At 54.3% G+C, this 23,789-nt stretch overlaps 1 protein-coding gene across 1 annotated transcript in view; it reads right to left on the bottom strand.

Annotated features, from left to right (window-relative positions):
• Nucleotides 1-23,371, bottom strand: part of RAB11FIP1 (RAB11 family interacting protein 1) — a 35,091-nt gene extending 11,720 nt beyond the window's left edge. Inside the window, exons 1-3 of the mRNA XM_056116943.1 lie at nt 22,934-23,371; nt 3,386-3,837; nt 1,754-2,432 (exon numbers count right to left, since the gene is read on the bottom strand). Of these exons, the coding sequence (XP_055972918.1) occupies nt 1,754-2,432; nt 3,386-3,837; nt 22,934-23,301 (1,499 nt within the window). The 5' untranslated portion in view covers nt 23,302-23,371. The remainder of the gene's footprint in view (nt 1-1,753; nt 2,433-3,385; nt 3,838-22,933) is intronic.
• Between the last annotated feature and the right edge of the window lie 418 nt (nt 23,372-23,789).

The following is a 23,789-nucleotide window of genomic DNA, read 5'->3' as shown; positions in this document are numbered from 1 at the left end:
CCGTGGCCGCCATCGGGTGTGAGGGGCTCTCGAACCCCAGCCAGGGAAGGCACCTGGCGGGGCTGTGCTCGGGGCAGGAGCCCCCTGGCTTCATGCCGACCTGCTTCCCACGGCAGTGGTTCTTCCGAGTGCTCACGGCTGACCTTCCTGTCCTGACCTGACGCGAGAGGGGCTTCCAGCCCACCCTGCTCAGCGCCGGGCGGCTCTGGGGGTGACGCGGGGCTGGGGGCGCGAGGTTGCTGCACCCCGGCCGGAGGCAGCAGAGTTGGCTGCTGGGCCCCGGCTGGGCCTGTGGAGGGCCAGTGCTCAACGGGGGTGGAGGTGGCAAGGGGGGCTGCGGTGGGGGAGGAGGAGGAGGGCAGGGGACAGGCGGGGAGGCTCTCAGCAGGGGCAGACAGAGCAGAGACACGGAGAGGAGAGGCGGGGCGGGGAGGGGGCACGGCAGCGGGCAGAGGCTCTGGAGATGCTTCCCGTCTGCAAAAAGGACAAAATAGAAACCTGCCGGTCAGCTGCAGGGGCCTGGGCACTGTCACGGAGAACAAGCAGCGGGGGTTCCCGCACTCTGACCCGACAGCGGAGTAGCACTCAGAGGAACCTGCCAGGGAGACCTTCTCCAGGGCACGTGTGCCACCCGGGGCTGTCGGTGGGACAGAAAGATCCAGGGAGCCGGGTTTGTCTGGGTAGTAAAATGCATCCCATGAGGACAGAGGCAGCCAAGGGCGCAGCAGGAAAACAGCACATGCGATTTAAAGAGGAATTCTGGATGGGCGGTGCATGTGTGTGTGTGTGTGTGTGTGCGCGCGTGCGCGTGTGTGTGTGCGCGCATGTGTGTACAGACAGCGAGCGAGAGACAGACAGCGAGCACGTGCACAGAATCTCAAAAAAGAAACAACCCAACAGCAACCACCACACTGATTGTACCCACCCCCCCCACCACCACCACAGACACACACATGAGCCACCCAGAAACGCAGGGAAGTGCCCTGGGCTCGCGGGCTCACTGCCAGCCGTGGGGTAGAAAAGTGAAGCACTGAGACTTTCTCTGGCACACTGGGGGGACTCAGGGTGGCATGTGCCAGTGGTCAACCCATGTCACAGTGCCCAGAGGAGAGGTGAGATGTGGGCAGGCTCGGCTGAGGAGGTGGCCGAGAGAGCGAGCGCATACCCACCCTGATATGCCAGCCCCGGGACCCTCCTGGGGTCCGTCCCGGGGTCTGCATGGCTGGGCATGGTGCGCAGTGACCATGGGCAGAAACACACACACACACACACACACTCTCCTCACAGGCCCTGCACAGATCTTGCGCCCAGCTGGGTGTCCCCAACTCACAATACCCCAAATCTGCTCCCAAGCTTGGTTGGTTTGGCACTGGGGGCAGAGCAGATCCCCAGGGGTCCCAGCACTGCCCTGTGGCTAGTTGTGGAATAACGCCTCAGGGGTCAGAGCTGGAAGCCCCGGGCTGGAGTGCTGGCTCTGAGAGAGGAGTGGGGGGTCAAGTCCTGGTGGAGGGTCCCAGCACCACCGGGAGTGACCACCACCTGTCCCATCACCAAGCCAGGACTAGCCCGGAGCACTGCCAGGTGTCACCCCCCAAACCAACACACACCGCACACACGCACAAGCTAACAACTCAGATGGCAAACCCTTGGCACTGCAGGGCCCTCTACAGACCGGGCAGGAGCAGCCCTGACAGCAGGCCTGGCCCAAGGCCGTGACAGGCAGAGAGAGACCCGCCCAGGCGGCCCAGCTCACCGGGGTTTGACGGCTTTGGTCTGAGGGGCCCTGGGCGCGGGCACAGGCACCGTGGGCTTGGGGGTGGACTCCGGGCCAGCTTCCGGGTCCCCGACGTGGACCTCTTCGAAGGGGTTCGAGGCCGGAGCCCTCTCGGGGACGCCTGCGGTGCCGTCCTCCACTAGCTTCACCCGCGTTTCTGCGGCCCCGGTCTCCGCGGGCCCGGTCTCCTTCTCTCTCCTGGGAGCGGCAGGGGGGCTGTCGCCCTCGCTGGCCCTTGCCACGTCCTTCTTTCCCGTCACCAGGGAAAGCAGAGAGGACTTCTTGCCCTCCTGCTTCTTGGTCTCTTTGGCTTCTCTGCCGGCCTCCGAGTGCGCCGGCGGGGGGCTCTCCCGGGGGTCGCGGGCGGGAGCCCTGGCCGTGGGGGGCTCGGGAGATGCCACCAGGTTCTCCATGGACGAGAACAGCTGCCTCTTCCTGGCGCTCTGGGGCGAGGGTGAGGAGGAGGGCGAGCTGTCCTTGGCCTCGGGCGGCTCTGCGTACACGTGGTTCCCGTTGATGCAGACATTGGAGCGCGACAGGAGGTCGTTCTTGGAGCGCAGGCCACCGAGGAACGAGAGCCCGTCCTTCCTGGGGAGGCTGAGGCTGACCTGGCTGAGCGGCCTGGGCTCTGCGGCTGCCGCTCTCCTGGGAGACGGGGCTGGGGAGGAACAGGAGGAGAAAGGGGACAAGAAGTCAGACGAGCAACAGCACAGCGGGGAGGGCCCCTGTCTCACACGCAGCCAGCCGGGGACACCCTGGCTCCCCACAGGGTCCCCCAGCCCGCCCGGTGCCCCTGCCATCCTGCCCCTCAGGAAGTTAAGTGAGCAGTTTATGCGTGGAGGCGAAAAGGCCCTGATGCCGCCCAAATACTGCTGGGCCCAGCAGGAAGAGGCCAGGGACGCTGCGAAAGAGCAGGCACGGGCCCCAGAGGGGACGGGACCCCCGCACGGGGCGGGTGAATCCTGCATGAAACCAGGGAAAGGGGCGTGCTCTCGGGACAGAAGCAGAACCCGGTCAGTGGGAAGGATCTGGATCTGGTCATTCAGACAGAAGCTCAACATGCACAGTTGATTCAGCGAGGAGGAGGAGGGAAGAAAGAGGAGGAGGAGGGAGGAGAGAGGAGGAGGAGGAGGAAGGAAAGAAGGAGGAGGGAGGAGGAGGAGGAGGGAGGAGGAGAGAGGAGGAGGGAGGAGGAGAAGGAGAAAGAGGAGGGAGGAAGGAGGAGGGAGGAGGCAGGAGGGAGGAGGAGGAGGAAGAAGGAGGAGGAGGAGAAGGAGAAGGAGGAGGAGAGAGGAGGCAGGAGGGAGGAGGAGGAGGGATGAGGCAGGAGGAGAAGGAGGAGGAGGAGGAGGAAGAGGAGGGAGGAGGGAGGAGGCATGAGGGAGGAGGAGGAGGGAAGAGGAGGAGGGAGGAGAGAGGAGGAGGAGGAAGGAAAGAGGGAGGAGGGGAGAAAAGGAGAAGGAGGGAGGAGGGAGGAGGGAAAAGGGGGGAGGAGGAGGAGGAAGAGGAAGAGGAGGAGGAGGAGAGAGGAGAGAGGAGGAGGAGGTGGAGGAGGAAGAGGACGAGGAGGAGGAGGCGGCGGAGGAGGAGGCGGAGGAGGAGGAGACTCACCGTCAGAAGCAGTCGAGGGCTGGTCCTCATTGTCCTCCTCCTCCTCATCCCCCCACCGGGACTGGAAGTCCCCAGGACGGAGCAGCACTCGGTCTGACTTGGACGTCGGCAGGACAGACATGGACTGGGAAAGTGGCGTTTTCTGCAAAGCAGACTTGGAGAACAGGGTCTTTATCTTGGATTTCTTCTTCTTGTCTTTCAGAGACGACTCGTCGTCACTGTCTCCCGAGGCCAGGGAGCCGGGCACGATGGCCGATGACGTGTCTGATGCGCTGTCCTTGCTCTTTCCCTTGATCTTGTCCTTCAGCTTCCCAAACGGGTTCCGAGACTTGTCCTTCATGGAGAGGTCGAACATGCTGGCGGTCATGTTGTTTCTCATGAACTGGACGTCAACCTCGATCTCACCGCGGTCTTTTTCCTTCTTTCCAGGCTTGGATTTCAAGGGAAACCACCTACAAGCAGAAAAGCCAAGAGGTCACCTTTGAAATGAAAAGTCCACACAGTTTCTGCAGCCCCTATTAAGAGGGCTCAGGGGCTGGAGTGAGCACAGCAGGTAGGGCGCTTGCCTTACACACAGCCAATCGGGGTTCGATCCTCAGCACCCCATATGGTTCCTCGAGCTTCACCAGGAATAATGATCCCTGAGCACAGAGCCAGGAGTAAGCCCTGGGTACAGCCGAATGGAAAAAAAATTAAAAAAACAAGCCCTACAGGCATTCTTATGCTCTCTTCTTCGGGGAAGGCCGGGGCTGGGGGCTGATGGCCAAACTGACAGTTATATTTGGGGAAAGACACTCACTAGGCATGATCAGATCATATAAAAAGATTCCGTATTATAGAATCAGATCTGACTGGGCCCCTACAGTGCAATCCCACAAAATCTTGATTTAATACAGAGCTGTTTCCAAAAAATGAATAGCTAAGAAGGCAGGAGGATATTTACCTGTACATCTTAGGTAAAAATCAAGCATCTGCAGAATCATTCATGCCAGAGAGTAATGAAAAGCATGAGTTGGAGTGAAAAAATACATTACAAAAATACATATACAGATGTGTGTATATCCAGTTTGGGGGGAGAATGGTTCGGTTTGGCAGTGCTGGGGATTACCCTGGCTCTGTGCTCCGGGATCACTCCTGGAGGTGCTGGGGGACCAGATGGGATGCCAGGGATCAAAATACGGGCTGGTCATGGCCCAGGCAAGTGCCTTAACCAGGCCACATGTGCATATCTTTGCTCTTTAAGAGTAAACTATGGGGGCTGGAGCGATAGCACAGCGGGTAGGGCATTTGCCTTGCATTTGCCTTGCATTTGCCTTGCATTTGCCTTGCACGTGGTGGACCCAGGTTCGATTCCCAGCATCCCATATGGTCCCCCGAGCACTGCCAGGAGTAATTCCTTAGTGCACGAGCCAGGAGTAACCCCTGTGCATTGCCGGGTCTGACACAAAAAGAAAAAAATAAAAAAGGAAGAGCAAACTATGCCGGTCACTAACAGTCGATGCTGAGGACACTCTGGGCTGCCCCAGGGGCCGCTGCAGGCGGGTGTCACAGGCCCCCTGCAGCTGTGCTCAGGGGACCGTGCAATGCTGGGAACCCAGGGGCCCAGCCTGCAGAGCGTGCACTCCAGTCCTGAGCCGTTTCCCAGCCCACGTGATAAGCAGGAGTTCACTTTCTGAGGTGGCTGGCTGGAGAAGTCAAATTCACACAGATATCAGACTGACAGGGGAGTGACGGGGGTCGCTAAAGCAAGAACATTCTGGAGGTGGGACAGAGGAATAGAGGCACAGCACTGAGGATTTAGGTAGTCGCCCAGAAATGGTCAACTCTGGGGCTGGGAGACAGAACAGCAGCTAAGACGCATACCCAGCATGCACCCAAAACAGAGGAGATTCCTGCCACCACCCACCCTCTCGACCGTTAGCCCCCCGAGCAGCAAGCATCACATCCTCACTGAACAGATGACCCATGCTGGCTGAGAACGGCGGTGACCTCCTGAAAACTGCTTGGAGCACCTACTCAAAAAACTGGCAAATTCTGATATGAATATTTTATAGTCACGTTTTTGGAAAACTGTCCAACTGATAAGAGGCATTGTTCTTCCCTTGTCTGAAAATTAGGAAAAGGACTCAAGTTTGTTTGTTCGTTTGTTGGGTGGGCGGGAAGGGGGCACAACCCACAGTGCTCAGGGGTTACTCCTGGCTCTTGCTCAAGAATCACTTCTGGCGGTGCCTGAGAACACGTGGGAGGCCGGGATCACACTTGGGCCAACTGCATGCAAGTGCCCTACCTGCGGCACCATCTCTCCGGCCCCAGTACTCATGCATTTCACCATTTGCAAAGGACTTCAAAAGAAATCGGACGGTACCCTGCCAGTCCAACCCACTGGAAGACAAACTTCAGGAGAGGGAAGCTGCTCTCGGCCGTCACCATCTGCTGAGCAGCAAGACATGAACTGACCACATCCTGACCGTGTCGGGGCAAACAGCTCCAGAGACAGTGCCCCGACAGCCCTCGCCGATGCACCGGCTCAATGCACACTTGTGGGTTCAATTCCGGCACCTATTTGAGTTGGGGGCGGGGGTGGGGGAGCGTGGCTTTAAGGAAATAACGGTTCTGCCCAAATGAGCAGCATTTCCTCTCCCCTTCAGTCTCTCCAGCTCAGATCATGGACCCTGCCTGCCGCTGCCCCCGGCCCCGCCCCCCTCAGCCCCAAGGGCTTAGTCCCTCAAGCACCGTAAGAAAAGAGGCAGAGGGGCGCAGAAAGCCAGCATGGACAGCACACGGAGCACCTTTGCGAGCCTGGGCTACCCACTCACAGCACGACCCGGTGCAGAAAGTCCCGTAAGGACCTCAGGACACACACCTGACATCCAATCACACATAAGAAAGTGAAGCCCACACGCTGGGCCACGCCCACGGCTGGGATGTCCGAGACACACCAGGATCCTGCTCAGCCCTGCCTTCCCACAGAGCTCCGATTCCTTCTCCGACACCAAGAATCCTCCAAGCTCTGGCTCCAAACTGACCTTTCGCCGTCGGCCTCTGTGGCACGGTGAGGAAGGAAGAGGCTGCGAGTCCAGTAAGCAAAACCTACAGCTGTCGGGAGAAATCTCCCTCCTTGTTTTGTATTTCAGGGCCATACCCAGTGGTACTTGGGGGAAACTCCCAGCTTGGTGCTCAGGCTTTGCTCCCAGCCGGTGCTCGAAGGCCCGAGCAGAGCCTGGGCTAGCACCTGGCATCCTGCATGCCAAGCAAGTGCTCTGGCCCCTAGAGAAATCTTTTTCTTTTTTTTTACATATTCGATATGCCAAACACAGTAACAAGTGTCACAATGGAGACGTTACTGGGCCCACTTGAGTAAATCGATGAATAACGGGAGGACAGTGACAGTGACATTTTTAAAAAAAAAATAAATTGAGGCACCATAACACACAGAGTTACTCTTAGTTGAGTGTCAAACACAGAGAGCTTTTTTGTGATTGTTCAAGTTTCGACTCTCAGTGGAAGGGATGGATCCCTGCCAGTCCGGCACCCTCCCAATACAGGTTCCAGGACCAGCCCTGGGTTTAGCTACTTGGCACCCAGCCACCAAGAGGATTATTTGTATCGTTTTCCTCTCCCAAGAGTCATGTGCTAAATGGCAGCCTTGGTGATGAAGGCTGTTTGCCTCTGTAAATACCGACTGTAAGCACCCGAAAGGAGGAAGGGGCAGGCCCGGGGCCTCCCACCCAGGGGAGACGCCCCTCCCCCCTCCGCACGCAGCCCTTTTGTTCGCCTCTGCGGGCTGTGGGCCAGCACCCACCTTCACAGCCCCTCTCAGCAGAGTCTGAGGCCACGTCTCACTTTCCAAAAGGATCCAAAGTCAGGGTTTTTTTGTTGTTGTTGTTGTTGATGTCTTGGGCTGTATCCAGTGATGCTTAAAGGCTGACCCCTGGCTCAGAGCTCAGGGATCACTCCTGGTGGGGCTCAAGGGGAGCCACATGGGATGCCGAGGGTCGAACCTGGGTTAGCTTCGAGCCAGGTAAGCACTGGCTTTCATTTGAAGAAGCTGCAGGCCACCCTGAGGGCCTCGACCTGCTTTGGAAACTACCAGGAGCTGTGACAGACCTTTCACTGACTGATCCTGCCCCTATTTTCTGAAGCCAAATACCCTGGAACCCAGGAGGCAAAAACTGACAGGATCACGGGCAGCTAAGTATCAGGCAAAAATGCTCAGCCATGAAAAAAAACAAAGCAATAGCCAAAAAACACTCCACTGGGTTTACTAAAGCTGGAAAGGAGGGAAGGAATGGTCACTCTACGATACAACGTTTATCATAAAGTGTAAAGATGGACAAAGCAAGGGGTATTGGACAGAGCAGAGGGAAGGCGGGGGGTGGGGACCGAGAGCATTATGCCAGCGGTAGGTACCGCAGCCACAGTGCCTGGTGAAAACACCGGAGGGGAAAAAAAGAAGCAAGCTCACTTTCCTTTCAAAATTGTAATGCTTCCTCTGTTTGGGGCCTGAGACAGTACAGGAGCGAGGGTGCCTGCCTTGCACACAGCCAACCCCAGTTTCATCCCTGACCCTAAGGTCTCCCCAGAACACTGCTGAGAGAGAGTCCCGAGAACACAGAGTCTGACCCCAAAATCCCGAAAGAAAAAGAAAAGCATCTGCTTTGTCTTCTTCCGAGACCTCCTGCATCTCGTCTGAAAGCCTCATAGGCAGGCTTCTTCAGCGATCCACCGGGTTCCGTATCTTGCAAATCCCTTCCCATGAAACCAAATCATTAATTTAATGGGCCGGGCACATGATTTGCATTCAAGTTCAAGCCCGGCTTCTGTGCGGCTGCTCCCTGCCCCCCCCCCCCCACACACACACCCAGCACCACCAAGAGCAAATTCCTGGCACTGAGTGGGGCTAAGTGGGCCCCTCTCCCTTCCCCCCAAAGTCTAAACTACCAACAGCGGACTGGCTGTGTGTTCCTCCACATCCAAACCCACCCATCAGGGGGCTTCAGAGACTGGAAAAGAACAAGGCAGCTGCCTGACCCCAGTTTATTTATTTGTCTTCCTTCCTTCCTTCCTTCCTTCCTTCCTTCCTTCCTTCCTTCCTTCCTTCCTTCCTTTCTTTCTTTCTTTCTTTCTACCTGGTGATGCTCAGGGGTTACTCCTGGCTCTGCACTCAGGAATTAGTCCTGGCGGTGCTCAGGGAATTGTGTGGGATGCCAGGGATCAAACCTGCTTACAAGGTACTTACTGCTGTACTAGCACTCCAGCCCTGATCCTAGTTTAATCCCTGGCATCACACACGCACAGCGTGCCCCCGCCAGCATCCATGAGAATGATTCCTGAGCACTGCCAGGTGTAGTAGCCCCCCCAAATATCCTCATAAACCAAACTCACCCATCAAATACAAATAACCGTGCTCTGCGCTTGAAGGAGTGACTCAACTCGGAATTCATTTGTACTTCACACCTGCTAACACTAAAAACGCCAAAGAGGGCCAGAGAGACAGTAAGGCAGGGAGGGCACTAGCCTCGCCCCTACTGGGATCAAGCCAGGCCAAATCCCCCAACACCACATCCGTTCCCTGAACTCTACTAGGAGTGACCCCTTATGGGCAGAGCCAGTGTAAGCCCTGAGCATCGCCGGGTATGACCCAGAAACAAGCAAAAAATAAACCATTAAAAAAAAAAAAACCAAAGGGGAACGAACACATTTGTGGGCCTTGATATTTAAGCTTCGATTCCATTTTTCAAATGTTCCTTCTGTCCATTTGCTCTCCAGTTCCTTTGCCCCGGCCCCTCCCGGAAGAAGCTCGTGATTAATGAAGTCCCAGCGGCCACACAGCGTGCACCGGCAGCGTGGGCGTGTGGCAATACCAGAGCTCCAATTATCTCAGAAGGAGGGCTGGGTTTTCCTAGTTCAAAGGGCAGAGTACAGAAAGAAAGCCATAATCCCAAGGGAGCAAGTTTATTTTTCGATAAAGCCTGTATTCTTGGGGGGGTGGGGGGGAAGAAAATCTTACAAGCTGTCCCCCAAAATAAAATAAAATCTCTCTGCAAGAAACTAATTATAGGGATAGAGCGATAGGACAGTGGGGAGGGCATTTTCCTTGCCCGCAACTGACCTGGGTTTGATCCCCAGCACCCTCTATGGTCCCTGGAGCCTGCCGGGAGCTATCCTGAGTGCAGAGCCAGGAGGAAGCCCCCCAGCCCCCAGCCCCAAGCCAAAACCAAAACAATAGCAAGCTTCCCTATGACAAGGGCAAAGAGTTGTTTATTTTAGAGGAGTGATGGGATTTGTTTGGTGTGGGTTTTTTTTTTTTTTGTCAAAAGCAGATGAAAATATAAAAAAAAAATAGTGATTTGTCTTTAGCACCTCCACAAATGTCTTATATTTCAGGGCTGAGAAGCTATAGTTCAGCAGGTCGGTCCAGCCGTGGACCCTGGGCAGGAGTGAATGTCCGAGCACAGCCCAGAGCGAGCCCTGAGCCCCACAACAAACAACAACAACAGTGTTATTAAGAGCAACAAGGAAAGGCCAAGAAAAGGAGGCAGATGAGGCGGTGGAACACAGGCAGGCTGGGCTCTGCTGGGCCGGCCCCCAATGCCCCAAACTCCGTGGCTTTCTCTGCACGCCCAGCCTCCAAGACCAGTCAGCTCAGAACGACCATTTCTTAAATACGAGCTGATCACAGGAACCCATCAGTGGAATGTGGCAGGGCCAGGGCGGCTCCTGCCCGGAACTTGAGTGACCCCCTCAGAGGACATTCCTCCCAGCGGCATTCCAAGCCCACTTGCAGAAGGCTCGCCCGCATGCCTGAACAATAACCTTTACGAAGTCACAGGGGCAAGGAGGTTTTCCCTTCAACATTCCAGAGGGCAGACACGCACAGGAAAACAGCGGCTTCAAAGCTGGGCTGACACGTCAGGCTTTTATGTGCCAGACACTGGAGACGCAGAGAGAAGCTTCCCCTTGGGTGGGGGAGGCAGGGAGGGGGACACACACACACACACACACACACACACACACACACACAGAGCATTCTCCACAAACGTTGCCAGTGTCTGTGACACAGGGACAAGTGCCTTTTCTTTCTAACTTTGAAGCAAGTGAAAATAAGTCAATGCGAAAAGAAACTCCTACTAGAGTTTACAATGTCATCATGGATAAGGATGCTTGCACACAAACAAGGTTTTCTGCTCATTTAAACCCCAGGAGGCGATGAGCAACAATCCACTTACAGATAGGGCAAATGAGTGAGTGTCACGGGCTCGTATTGGTCCCAAGAACGGGGAGGCCAGGAGGGTTTCCGACTCCAAGTGCTACCTGATCACTTCAGTGTGCTCCCTTCAAGGGATCCCTGTCACAGATCGAGCTGGGACTCAGGTGTCGGTCACAGGCTGCCTACGTCCCTTCACTGGCAAAATCTCAACCAAGACTTATAGCATGAGTCACCTCCATAGTCACCAAGCACCATGACACAGGGGATCAGGGACTCTGGGGAGGAAAGAAGCAGGAAGGACGTGCCAGGCCTCCACGTCGTGTGTGTGTGTGTGTGTGTGTGTGTGTGTGTGTGTGTGCGTGCGTCTATGCATGCTTGCGAGTTTATCCTCCTTAGAAGAAAGAATCGTAAGAAAGTAACTCAGTGATTAATGAATGTCTTCCACAACTCTGTGTGTGTTGGGGTGAGGGGGGGGAGTGCCTGTTGAGAACATCGGAAAGGGTTCTGAGATGTGAACTGTCAGGTGTTTCTCTGATTGGACCAGAAGCAGTGCCCAGCAAACCAGGCCAGAAATGTTTACAACCGAGGAAACAACTGTGGGTTGTCCCGTACAGAAGCGAAGCAGTTCAACAAGTTTTGTTATTGACCAAGAGAGCGGGTCATCGTTACCTAACTCTGAAATCAGAACGGCCAATTAGCCAAGCTTGCCTGGCCAGGTGGACTGCCCCTCTGCCCACTCTCAACTCCCGGAAGGAGCCCTGAGAAATCAGGAGGGCGGCAGAAGGCTTGTTCAGGGTTCGGGTCTGTTTTTCCTTCTGACTCGTGTCCATAAGACAGCAGCACCAGCAGGCTTACCCTCAGCCACAAAACTAAGTTTCAAACTGAGGCAACAGCACAATAAAGGGACCCCCCCCAAAAAAAAAAATAGGCCGAAAATGCTATGGGTGCTTTCTGTAGCACTTCTCGACAGACATTCTCTCAGAAACGAAATACAGTAGGTTACAGAAAATGTTAAAAAAAAAAAAATCAGAGGCCAAAGAGATAGTACAACAGGTACTATACACGCTTGCCTTGCCTTGCATGTGACCGATCAGATGGTCCCCCAAGCATCACCAGGCGCGATCCCTGAGTGCAGAGCCTACAGCACCACCCTCAGCATCACTGGGTGTGGCCAAAAAAAGCACTGTAGCACTATAGAACTGTCTTCCCATTGTTCATGGATTTGCTTCAGCGGGCCCAGTAACATCTCCATTGTGAGACTTGTTGTTGCTGTGTTTTGCATATTGGATATGCTGCCACAGGGAGCTTGCCAGGCTTTGCCGTGTGGGCGAGGTACTCTTGCTAGCTTGCCGGGCTCTCCGAGAGAGGTGGAGGAATCGAACCCGCCTTGGTCAGGCCAGCCTCGCACAAGGCAAACGCCCTACCACTGTGCAATTGCTCCAGCCAAAAAAAAAAAAAGAAGTAAAATCACTGTGCTGACCCAACTCTTATCTTTCCTGCGTTTTCCTGATCTCTTGAACATTTTAACAATTAAGTGTTGGTCCCGGCTGCCTTGACGTTGGTTAGGAGCACTATCTTAGGAAGATATTAGAGAGACCGCAGAGGGTGGTGCTTGGGGCCGTGTTTGGAGCAGGAACTGCGGTTAATAAGCTCGCGGTCAGTGTTAGATGGAACTGTGCTTGGTGGTGACAGAGTAACCATGCCATTCCATCTGTGGGGCACTACACACTGCTGCCCCACTGTCTCCATACCTGTCACTTTAATACTCTTTGAGATATGTGTATTCCAGTTCGCCCATCACTCAGAAGGCTTTTGAGAAGGAATTTAAGGGCTGCAGAGATAGCTCAATGGGCTGGGGTATGTTCTGCACGCAGGAGGCCTTGGTTCGATCCTTACCAATGCACGGTCTCCTGAGCCCTGCCACGAGTGAACTCCCAGCACTGAGCACTGCTGGGTAAGGGCCAGAGAGAGAGAGAGAGAGAGAGAGAGAGAGAGAGAGAGAGAGGGAGAAGGAGAGATGGGGGAGGGAGGGAAGGAGAGAGAGAGAATTGACGCTACCAATATTTGAATGAGCTATACCCTAAGTTATCCAGACTCACTCCATCAAGAGGCCGGACGGAGTGAGTCTGGATAAAAGTGCGCTCACCCAGCACACAGCTGACGGTAGCTGAATCCCTGGCATCACATCCAAGTATTGCCAGGACTGACTCCTGAGCACTGCCAGAGGTGGCCCAAGAAAATCCTCAAACAAAACAGAATCACACATCAAATACAAGTAAAAGAGACTTGCACTTGAAGTGAACTAAAAGTCCTAACTCCAGGGGTTGAGCGATAACACAGCAAGTAAGTGTTCACAGGGTGCGTGGTCGACCGGGGTTCAATCCTGGCACCCCACGTGGTCCCCCAAGCCGCCAGGAATGATCCCTGAGCACAGAGCCAGGAGTAAGCCCTGAGCACCGCTGGGTGTGGCCCTAAAACAAAACAATAAAAACAGGAAAAAACCCTTCAGTACAAAATTAGTTTGTATTTAAACAATCACCAACATGAGCAGTACCCTGGAAGGAGCCAGAGAAACAGCAAGGGCTGTGCGTACTCTCTGCGAGTCCCGCCTGGCCCGAGCCAGACATCCCTGAGAGCTGCAGGGAGTGATCGGATCACAGCACCACTGGCTACGACCCCAAAGCAGACGACAAGGGGAGAATTTTCTTAAATAATCCTTAAATGATTACAGCATGTATCTGTTTTGGTAACTTGTTGAGAGACTTGACCCTCCGATGGAACTCCAGGGCTCCCATGAAGGAGGGAAAGGGCGACGGCCCGGCTGCGCGTCAGAGTTAGGCTGGGGTGTCGTCACTGAGGGCTGTGTAAGGGTCAAGACGTGCGCTCTCCTGGCAGGGCTTTACAAGAAAAGGGCTTTACAACCCCACCCAAGAATGGGGAGAAGAAATGAACAGAAACTTCCTTGAAAAAAAAAAAGAAATTATAATGGCCAAAAGGCACGTGAAAAATGCTCTACATCACTAGTCATCAGGGAGATGCAGATCAAAACAATGAGATATCATCTCACACCACAGAGACTGGCACACGTCCAAAAGAACAAGAACAACCAGTGCTGGCGTGGATGTGGGGAGAAAGTGACTCTCCATTATTGGTGGGAATGCCGACTGGTCCAGCCGTTTTAGAAAACAATATGGGCATTCCTCAAAAAAAAAAAAAAACAAAAAACTGGAAATTGAGCTCCTGTATGACTCAGCAATACCACTTCTGGGAATATACCGTGGGGGCCCAAAAAGACACAGCAGAAACACCATCTGCACTTCTATGTTCGTTGCAACACTTTTCACCATAGCCAGAATCTGGAAACAACCTCAGTACCCGAGAACAGAGACATGGATAAAGAAACTATGGCACGTCTATACAAAGGAATACTATGCAGCTGTTAGGAAAAATGAAGTCATGAAATTTGCTTATAAATGGATGGACCTGGAGGGTCTCATGTTGAGGAAATGAGTCAGAGGAGAGGGACAGACATAGAATGATCACACTCACTTGTGGGGCATTAAAAACCCAACATAGTAGGAAGCTGATACCCAAGGACCATAGAAACACGGGCCGGGAGGATTGGTCCATGGCTGGAAGCCTGCCGTAGGTAGGTGGTGGGGGAGAAGGCAGTTGGGATAGAGAACAAACATGATAACCTCTCAGTATCTGTACTGAAAACCGTAACATCCAAAAAGGGGCGGGGGGAGAGAGACAGAGACAGAGACAGAGACAGAGAGAGACAGAGAGAAGAAAAGTGCTTGCTACGGAGGCCAGGGGTGGGAAACTGGGGACATAGGAGGTGGGAAATGTACGCTGGTGGAGGGACAGGTGTTGAACAGTGTAGGACTGAAATCTGAGCTGAACAGCTTTGTAACTGTGTATCTCACGGTGACTCAATAAAAAGGAAAGAAAAAGAAAAAAAGACATGCTCTCAGCTGAAAGCAATCCTAAAGGAAACTACCACCTCCATCCAGTATGTTAGGATTCTGTGACTTAGAAAAACGCATTTTGAAATGGGTAAGGCTACCACTCCTGCAATCACCTACTTGTTTCTTCTTTTGACTTGATCATATCTCAAAAAGCCACAGAGGTTAATGTTCTCACATCGGCTGGGGTGCCTTACTTCCTGCCCAGTGTGAATGCCACCGGCCTGCTCTCCTAGTTCTAGGAAGAACAGAGCCACAGAACCAGGGGCCTGAACAAAAAAGGGCTTTGAGGAGAGATGAAGAAACCAGCCCGGACAAAAAACCCCCCAAACTTCTACACAGCCAGCAACAAAGAGCATCCGGTGCTCTCTGGGGTGGGGGGATGGGACGGACGGACGGACGGACACACACACACACACACACGCACACACCTGTTTCTTCAGGCAAGGAAGCAGAATTTCTCTGACTTCTCTTGTAATCACACATACACACACACACACACACACACACACACACACACACACACACACACATACCTCTTTCTCCAGCCAAGGAAGCAGAATTTCTGACTTCTCTTGTAATCTCACAGACACACACGCACACACACACCTCTTTCTTCAGGCAAGAAAGAATTTCTCTGACTTCTCTTGTAATCTTTCACACACACACGCACACACACATGCACACACACACACACACACACCTCTTTCTTCAGGCAAGAAAGCAGAATTTCTCTGACTTCTTTTGTAATCTCACACACACACACACACACACACACACACACCCCTCTTTCTCCAGCCAAGGAAGCAGAATTTCTGACTTCTCTTGTAATCTCACAGACACACACACACACACACACACACACACACACCCCTCTCTTTCTCCAGCCAAGGAAGCAGAATTTCTGACTTCTCTTGTAATCTCACAGACACACACGCACACACACACCTCTTTCTTCAGGCAAGAAAGAATTTCTCTGACTTCTCTTGTAATCTTTCACACACACACACACACACACATGCACACACACACACACACACACCTCTTTCTTCAGGCAAGAAAGCAGAATTTCTCTGACTTCTCTTGTAATCTCACACACACACACACACACACACACACACACACACACCCCTCTCTTTCTCCAGCCAAGGAAGCAGAATTTCTGACTTCTCTTGTAATCTCACAGACACACACGCACACACACACCTCTTTCTTCAGGCAAGAAAGAATTTCTCTGACTTCTCTTGTAATCTTTCACACACACACACACACACACATGCACACACACACACACACACACATGCACACACACACACACACACACCTCTTTCTTCAGGCAAGAAAGCAGAATTTCTCTGACTTCTCTTGTAATCACACACACACACACACACACACACACACACCTGTTTCTTCAGGCAAGGAAGCAGAATTTCTGACTTCTCTTGTAATCTCTCTCTCTCTCTCACACACACACACACACACACACACATACACACACACACTCTCTCTCTCTCTCTCTCTCTCTCTCTCTGCTGAGAGGCTGCTCACTGGGTTGAATGCAGGAGGCCAAGGTTTGGTCCCAGCACTGCAGTCACCTCTCACCCCCTCCCCGAGTATTCCTTGAGCACTGAGCTGGGAGCAGGAGCTGGGCAGACCTTGAGCTCCACTGGGTGTGGTACAACTTCCACCCTGCACGCCCCCCAATTTAAACCCATTGATGGAGGGGGGAAGACACAGCCCCTCCCACCCCAAGCATTTTCAAACTCGATTTTCATCACAACCGACGGTTAATGCAAGTGGCGAGCCCCATTCCGGTGACTGGCAGGTGGAGAGGAGGCCCTCCCAGGAAAGGTGCTGGAAGGTTCTCCCATGCGGCCCCTCACACAGGCCAGCCATTCTGCAGTGGCCACAGGAGGCCTCTGCAGGCCCAGCTCGCTGGAGTCTCCATTGTTCTGCCGGGCTTAGCTGGAGCCTCTGGAATAGAGTGAAGTGTGCAGCGGCCACACCTCGAGGAATCTTTCCCTGGGAGTTCTAATAAACGCCTTCCCTCTCCTCCATTCAGAGGCCAGCCTTCTGGAAAAGGCTCTTAATTACTACTGCCTTTTTCTCTCCACAGGCGCATTCCTCAGTGTGTCCCTCGGGGGCCCTGGAGACGGCAGCCCTTGGTTCTCCCTGGCAGATTACCTCCAGACTTCTCCCTGCAGGAGAGGAATTTCTCATCTCGTTAGTGGCTTAACAGGGCTGTCCTGCCAAAGGCCTCATTAGACACAGAGGGTAACCTGGTTCTTGGCTGTCCAGAGAGCGCAGATCAGGCAGCCAGAGCCCAGCTCCACTGGGAAGTTGAGCAAATCTGGGCTTCGAGCTCAACCTCGTCCTTCCCACGTCTCTGCTGCTTAATTCCCAGGGTTCAGGGTAGGCTGAAGAGGCTCTCGGCCCACCTAAGGCCCACAGGAATCGTGCCCCCTCCTGGGCCTCGGCATGGGCTCTCAGAACCCAGGAAGCACCTCCTCAAGGGAAAATCATAGACCTAAGACTCAACTATTAATAACTTTGTAAATCACAGTTCTTTAATTAAAAAATACATTTTTAAAAAAAAAAAGAAAAAAAATAAAAAGAAAAGCAAGCTAAAGGCAGGCTTGGTCTGAGGTCTAACTCAGAATACCTAGTGGGAAACAGAACCCACTGGTCAGCTTTTCCCCACGACAGCAGAGCTTGACGTTCTTCGAAGGTCAATCCAAGGCTCTGGGGTTGACTCTGTAGGAATTCAAAGGCCCTGAGGTTCTCAGGTCGGCAGCAGAGCCTGCATGAAGATAAGACCCCAGATGACCTCTCACTGCCTCCACAGGGACCAGGCCTTCTCAGCCCTTCCAGGGCTAAGCCTCCAGCAGTCGCTCTGAAAGGGTGAGCACAGTCTTCGCAACGAGACAACTCTAACATTTCCATCGCTATCGAAGATCACAGTTAATCAGGAGGAGGGTTGCCAGCGAGCATGGAGACATTTTTGTTTTGCGCTTAATATAATAAAGAGATTTTGTTGCTTTTTGGGGTAGTGCTCAGAGATCACTCTTGGTGGTGCTTAGGGGAACATTTGGGGTTCTGGGGATCCAGCCCAGGCCCACAGTGTGCAAAGCAAGCTCCCTACCCTCTGTGCCATCTAACCAGCCCAATGTGACTTTTTTTTCCTTCCATGAACAATGACAATCAAAATGACAGGATACTACTGAAAGCTCCCTCTTATGGCTCTGTGATTCAGAGGAAGGCTGAGCTAAGTGGGTCAGCGCAACGCTCCTCCCCACACTTACCTTCCCTAACGTGAAAGGCATTTAAGGGTTGTGTGACTTGCCTCCCCGAGTGCACTGCATGTTCCTGGGCTCCTGTTCTCCTCCAGTCATGTGTGTTTTCCTTCTCCTGGTCCTGCATTCCTTGGAGCCAGGCCCTCCCTCAGGTGTGTCAGGGCCGGCGTCAGCTCGCGCTCTTATGAAACAGAGACCCGGCTGTGTGAGAACTGCAGGCTGGGACGCACACTCGCACACACCCTGTTTCGACGGCCCCAGCAGAGGACTACTCACCAGTGTCCCTCCCTCGGCAGCCGGTCAAGGTGAGGTCACCCCAAGGGAGGTGACACCCCAGCGGCCTGGGGGAAGGCCAGGAAACACTGGTCTACACTGGTGCTAATGCTTTCTACTTTCTTTTTTCTTATGATTCTTCTTAATTTCTGGGGCTGGGGTGATAGGACAGCAGGCTGGCACTTGTCTTGCACGGGGCTGAACTGAGTCTGATCCCCGCAGGCCTCAGTTCCCCCAAGCCGGCCAGGAATGCTCCCTGAGCACTGAGCCTGGACTAAGCCCTGGTTGAGCAACACCAGGTTTCTGTTTGGGGGCCACACCTGGCGGTGCTCAGGGCTGACTCCTGGCTCTGTGCTCGGAGATCACTCCTGGCACAGTTCAGGGGATGATACGGGGTGCCGGGGATTGTATCCAGGTCGGCCACATTCCAGGCAAGCGCTGTGCCCACTGCACTACCCCTCAAGCCCTCAACTTTGCGTTTTCTGATTTTAGGCTAAGCCTGCTTCAATTCAGCCTCCACCAACAGCGAGTGACCTGTGTGTTTGGGGATCACACCGAGTGTGCTCAGGGCTTCTGGCTCTGTGCTTAGGGAGCACTCCTGGAGTGAGCTCAGAGGACTATAGGCAGCACCCAGGGCTGAACCCGGGGCTAGCCGTGCACAAGGCCAGCACCTGCCATACTAGCTCTCCAGCCCTGGCCACTGCGACTTTTGACAAACTAGACCACACCAGCCCTCTGCTTTTTCCCCTCAGCAACAGCTTCCCCTGCTCCTCAATAAAGCCCTACTTTCCAGGTGAGACTTAATCACACAATCTCTCCAGATTCCCTGCCTCAGGGCCTTTGCACTGTGTGCTCCTCCTCTCAAAAAAAAAAAAAATTCCCTTTTAATCTTCAAGTCCTGCCTCAGAGAGGTCAGGCCACTGATCACATGCAGTGCCTCCTCTCCTCAGGCTGAGCCCCAGCTCTGGGCCACAGTTCTCCTCACAATCCCTGCTTATTTATTTATGCGTTCATTTGTTTAAAGTCTCTGTCCCACAGGACTCCTAGTTTCCTGAAAGCAGGTCCCAGGGCTGTTTTGGTCACAGCTGTTTATACTGACTGTATACCCAGTGCCTGGCACACCGTGGGGGGCTGGGGGGGGGGGAATGTTACTAAAAGCATGGCTGAATTTGAAAGATGAGAAATGTAATAAATTGCTAAGACTTCTCCCCAGGCTAAATGAATGCCATACATTTGAACACATAATCAAAGCATGAGAAAGCCCAAGGGAACATCTCTCATGTCACCCAGCAGTGACGTGCGGCTTCTCAGTCCTCTCCTGGTGCTCTCAGCAGGTCAGCGGGTCTGCGCCCTGGTCCTCAGTTATCAAGTTCCGCACCAGGGCAGGAGGGGACTGTCCGTAGGTGGGAGGGGAAAATGGCTGCACAGCATTCGGACCCCACCCTTCCCAAGCTCTCACCCCAAAATCTAAACACCGTCAAAAACCTAAAACACAAACTTTTTCTAGTTTCTTTCATTGTTGATATCTGAGTTCACCCAAGTCATTCTCTGCGACCAGCTGTCCCAGAACAACTATCTAGCCCTTTGTCCTTTCTGATAAACTGAATTTCCTAAATAACACAGATCTTCAAAACCCCAACCTTCACTGTTATTTAAGTCCTTTCAGTTGCAACTAAATTTCTTCTCGAATCTTCAAGAGAGATAAGAAAATTACTTCCACCACTCACTCTCTTCCTCGCTACATTACTGTTTCATAATATTTAATTATACACTGGCCTTCCAGGCTCACCAGCCCAACTATTTATTTTATCGGCCCTGATACTATTTCCCAATTTTGCTCTTCTATATAGAATTTTAAACTTTGGGCCACACCCTCTGTGCTTGGTTTCCTCCTGGCTCTGCACTCAATAATCACAGCTGGCAGTGCTTGGGGGGGCTGTGTGTGGTGCTAGGGTCCGAATCCGGGGCAGCAGCATACAAGGCAAGTGCTTTACCCACACTACTTACCTTTCCAGCTCCACTATCCATATTTTTTTAAGGTTTTTTTAAAAAATTAATCTAGGGTCCCAAGCTTCATATACAACTAGAGAGCTATGAAGAGAAGCCAATATGTTGGTCACCTAATTCTGCCCATGTCCATTTTATTTATTTATATTTTTTCTTTTTGGGTCACACCCGGCGATGCTCAGGGGTTACTCCTGGCGCATGCACTCAGGAATTGCTCCTGGCGGTGCTCGGGGGACCATATGGGATGCTGGGAATCGAACCTGTGTCGGCCATGTTGGCTGCGTGCAAGGCAAACGCCTTACTTTGCTGTGCTATCGCTCCAGCCCCCCCCATGTCCATTTTATAAAACTTTGAGACTTATCTGATTACAAAATAGACTTATCTGATTACAAAATGTCTACCAAAGTAGGCATCAGGTCTTTACCAGAGAAGTAAAAGTGCAAACTCAGTTCATTTCCATTTCTTTCTGGGCCACACCTAGTGACAGCCAAGAGTATCTGCACTCTGCACCCAGGAATCACTCTGGGTGGCACTTGGGGACCACATGGGATGTGGGGAATTAGTGGTGTGCAAGGCACTATCTATCCCTTCCCACTACCTATCCCTCCAGCCCTTCTTAACCACAGCTTTCTTCCCTATTAAATGGACCCTATCTTGATCTCAGCGTGTCTGATGTGGGTGGTTGCACAGAATAACGCCGGGTGTACAAAACCTGAGCCATTATAAACAGCAAATTATCTTGACTCCAAATATGATACGGGCTTATCGAAGGAACACATGGAAACACTAGCAGAGCTAGCTCCTAACACTGAGTCTCAATTTCTGGACTCCTGACAAACGCAAGGACTCTGCTGGAAGCTCTCACACACATGCACACACACACACACCCCTGCAGACCAAGATTCGAGCGTTTTTTGCTTCGCTTCTGAGAGTCAAACCATTCATAACTAGTTCAAGTGACTTTCCTAGCCCAGCCAGTTCCTTTCTACTCAACTTCCGCCTCTCAAGACCTCATTCCCCAAGTCTTAGCTGTCATGAACACCCAAGTGATGTGTCAGGGCTTTCAACAGGTTTAAGTTAACTGGGCCCCTCCAGCACCTTGGAAAGTCCCAAGAAGTGATACACAGAAAACTCGCAATTTCACCTACCCCCTCAGAGACGTGAAGCAGCTTTCCTTTCCAGTTATTAAGAAAGAAAAGAAACCATCAAGTAAGCAGTCTTGAGCTGAAACATGACAAAGCGTAGTGGTTAATCAGCTTAGACAACCAGAGGCAGGAGCAGCCATCCAGATCGAGGTTTAGGATGTCACTGGAGAACAAACAGGCACGAAGCAGCAGAGACTGAACTCTCCCTGGCAAGGGGAGGTCAACGAGGTTTTCTTTCCTCCCCAAGCTTAACAGAACCTTCCGAGTCTACACTCAGGTTCTATCAATCCCGGAACCCAGAAACATTCTACAAACATCAATTAAGTCTGGCAACAAGCTCCATCTACAAAGAGGGGGACCTGGGTGCTAAGAGACCGGCAGCCTCGAGTCCAACAATGAGTCACAACCCAAGTGGGCACCAGCCCCAGGAATCTGGAATCCCCATTTCTGGCACGGAGCTGCCATCACTCAAGGGAATCAAAAGTTTACATAGGAAACTGATGGGGTGGGCGAGGGTGGTGGTGGAGAGAGAGAGTACAGCAAAATGGTCCCCCGAGCACCTTCAGGAGTGAGTCCTGACAGTGTAACCCCTGAGTACTGCCGGCTGAGGCCCCAAAACAAAACAAAATTGGTGGCAGAAGTTAGCAACCACACTTCCTCAGATGGGACTGCCATCTGAAGCTGGAAAAGCAGCCAACTCTAGTCCCAAAAGACATTTAGTCACATGAAAAGCCAGCCTGGCGTCAGCCCCTCCGTAGCAAGGACACCGATCACCTCATGGCTTGTAAAGCTGATGCCAGAAGCCCCTCCACCCACGCTCAGGCCAACCACTCTATTTTCATTTGTCTGATTTGTGTTCGGAAATGCCTATTCACCTTGGGCTGGCTTCCCAAGAAGCAGGTTAAAACGCTGTTAACATGCAGGCCACACAAGGTGACTACTAAGTGTGCTTCGCAAACTGTAGAAGGTGGCTGGGAACACCAGGTTTTGACATAAGGTCCAGCAAGGGCATCAACTGAGCAAAGGGATGAAACTGGCCTTCCGTAGAGTCAGTTCGTGTTTACAAACTTTCCACTCCAAACACCTGTTCAAGAGAGCCAGCAGCCGACAGCGCTTTGCAGAGACCTGGATCGACTCAGGTTCCCCAGCATTTGAAAGAAGGTGCCCTGGGACTGAGTGGCCTTGCCCATCCGGAGCGGGGGCCTCGACTAGAGGGAAACGATGCCCACCGCGCAGAGGGGCTCGGCCCTGGACAGAGGGGGGCTGCGGCCAGGCAGGGGCATCCTGAGTGACCCGGGGCGCCGCCGGGGAGAGAGGGCTAATACTTCTTCAGTCTGAGAGCTAGGACCAAACTGTCCCGGCCTTCTTTGGGGAGGGGGGAGGGGCGCGTCCTCGTCCCCACCCGCGTGGGTGGCTGCGAGTCTGCATTCCCGCGGCGGCCACCTACCACGCACCGCGCACCCGGCTCGCTCGCTCGCTCGGTCCGGGGGCCGCGCCTCTGGCCGGGGTCCACCCCCAGTGCCGCGCCTGCACCCCGCCAGGTCCTGCTCGGCCAGAGCACGTTTCCTAAGAGCCCTCGGGCTCAGGCCCTCGCGGGGGGAGGTGGGGGAGGCCACTCCGCAGACCACGCGCCCTCGGCCCGGGCCACTCACTGCGTCCTCCTGCGGCCCTGGGCGCGGTGCAGCTCCCGCAGGTCCACCTCGGCGCGGCCCAGGAACTTGTCGAGGCCGAGCAGCGCGCGGTGCAGCACGGTGAGCTGCAGGGTGGCGGCGGCCCCGTCGGACAGCAGCGGCGGCAGCTCGAAGGTGGCCTCCTCGCGCCACACGGGCGCGCCCAGGCTGCGCTCGGACACCGACGTGGCGTACTTCTCCTTGCCCACCTGGATCACCGCGTACGCGTCGCTCGTGCCCCCCGGCCCCTTGGCCCGCAGGCCCCGCGCCTGCAGCACCGTCACCTGGACGTGGGTCGGGGACCACACGGCCCCCGGGCCCCGCGCCGCCGCCGCCGCCGCCAGGGACATGGTGGGCTCGCGCGCCGCGCTCCGCTCCCGGCTGGAGGAGACCAGAGCCCCGGGCCGCGGCCTCTGCGGCCACCGCGCCTCCCCGGCCGCCTTAAGGCTTCCGGCCACGCCCCCGGCCGGCCACGCCTCCCCGGCGCCGGCCACGCCCCCGAAGCCTCGCCCCCGCCCCGCCACCTGCGGGCGCCGGCCCCGTCCCGCCCGCCTCGCCCCGCCCCGCCACCTGCCGGCGCTGGCCACGCCCCGCCTCTCCCGGCTACGGCCACGCCCCCGGGCGCCAGGTCCCGCCTCCCCCGGCTACGGCCACGCCCCCGGGCGCCAGGTCCCGCCTCCCCCGGCTACGGCCACGCCCCCGGCCACCATGCCCCGCCTCTCCCGGCACCTGCGCCAGCCACGCCCCCGGTCGCCACGCCACGCCTCTCCCGGCACCGGCCACGCCCCCGGTCGCCACGCCCCGCCTTGCCACCTGCAGGCGCCAGCCACGCCCCGGC

Source organism: Sorex fumeus, unplaced genomic scaffold (genome assembly GCF_029834395.1).
Source record: "Sorex fumeus unplaced genomic scaffold, SorFum_2.1 ptg000033l, whole genome shotgun sequence".
In the NCBI taxonomy this organism is placed as follows: domain Eukaryota; kingdom Metazoa; phylum Chordata; class Mammalia; order Eulipotyphla; family Soricidae; genus Sorex; species Sorex fumeus.
The sequence above is the reverse complement of the archived record's forward strand: the minus strand, read 5'-3'. Positions and strand labels throughout refer to the sequence as shown.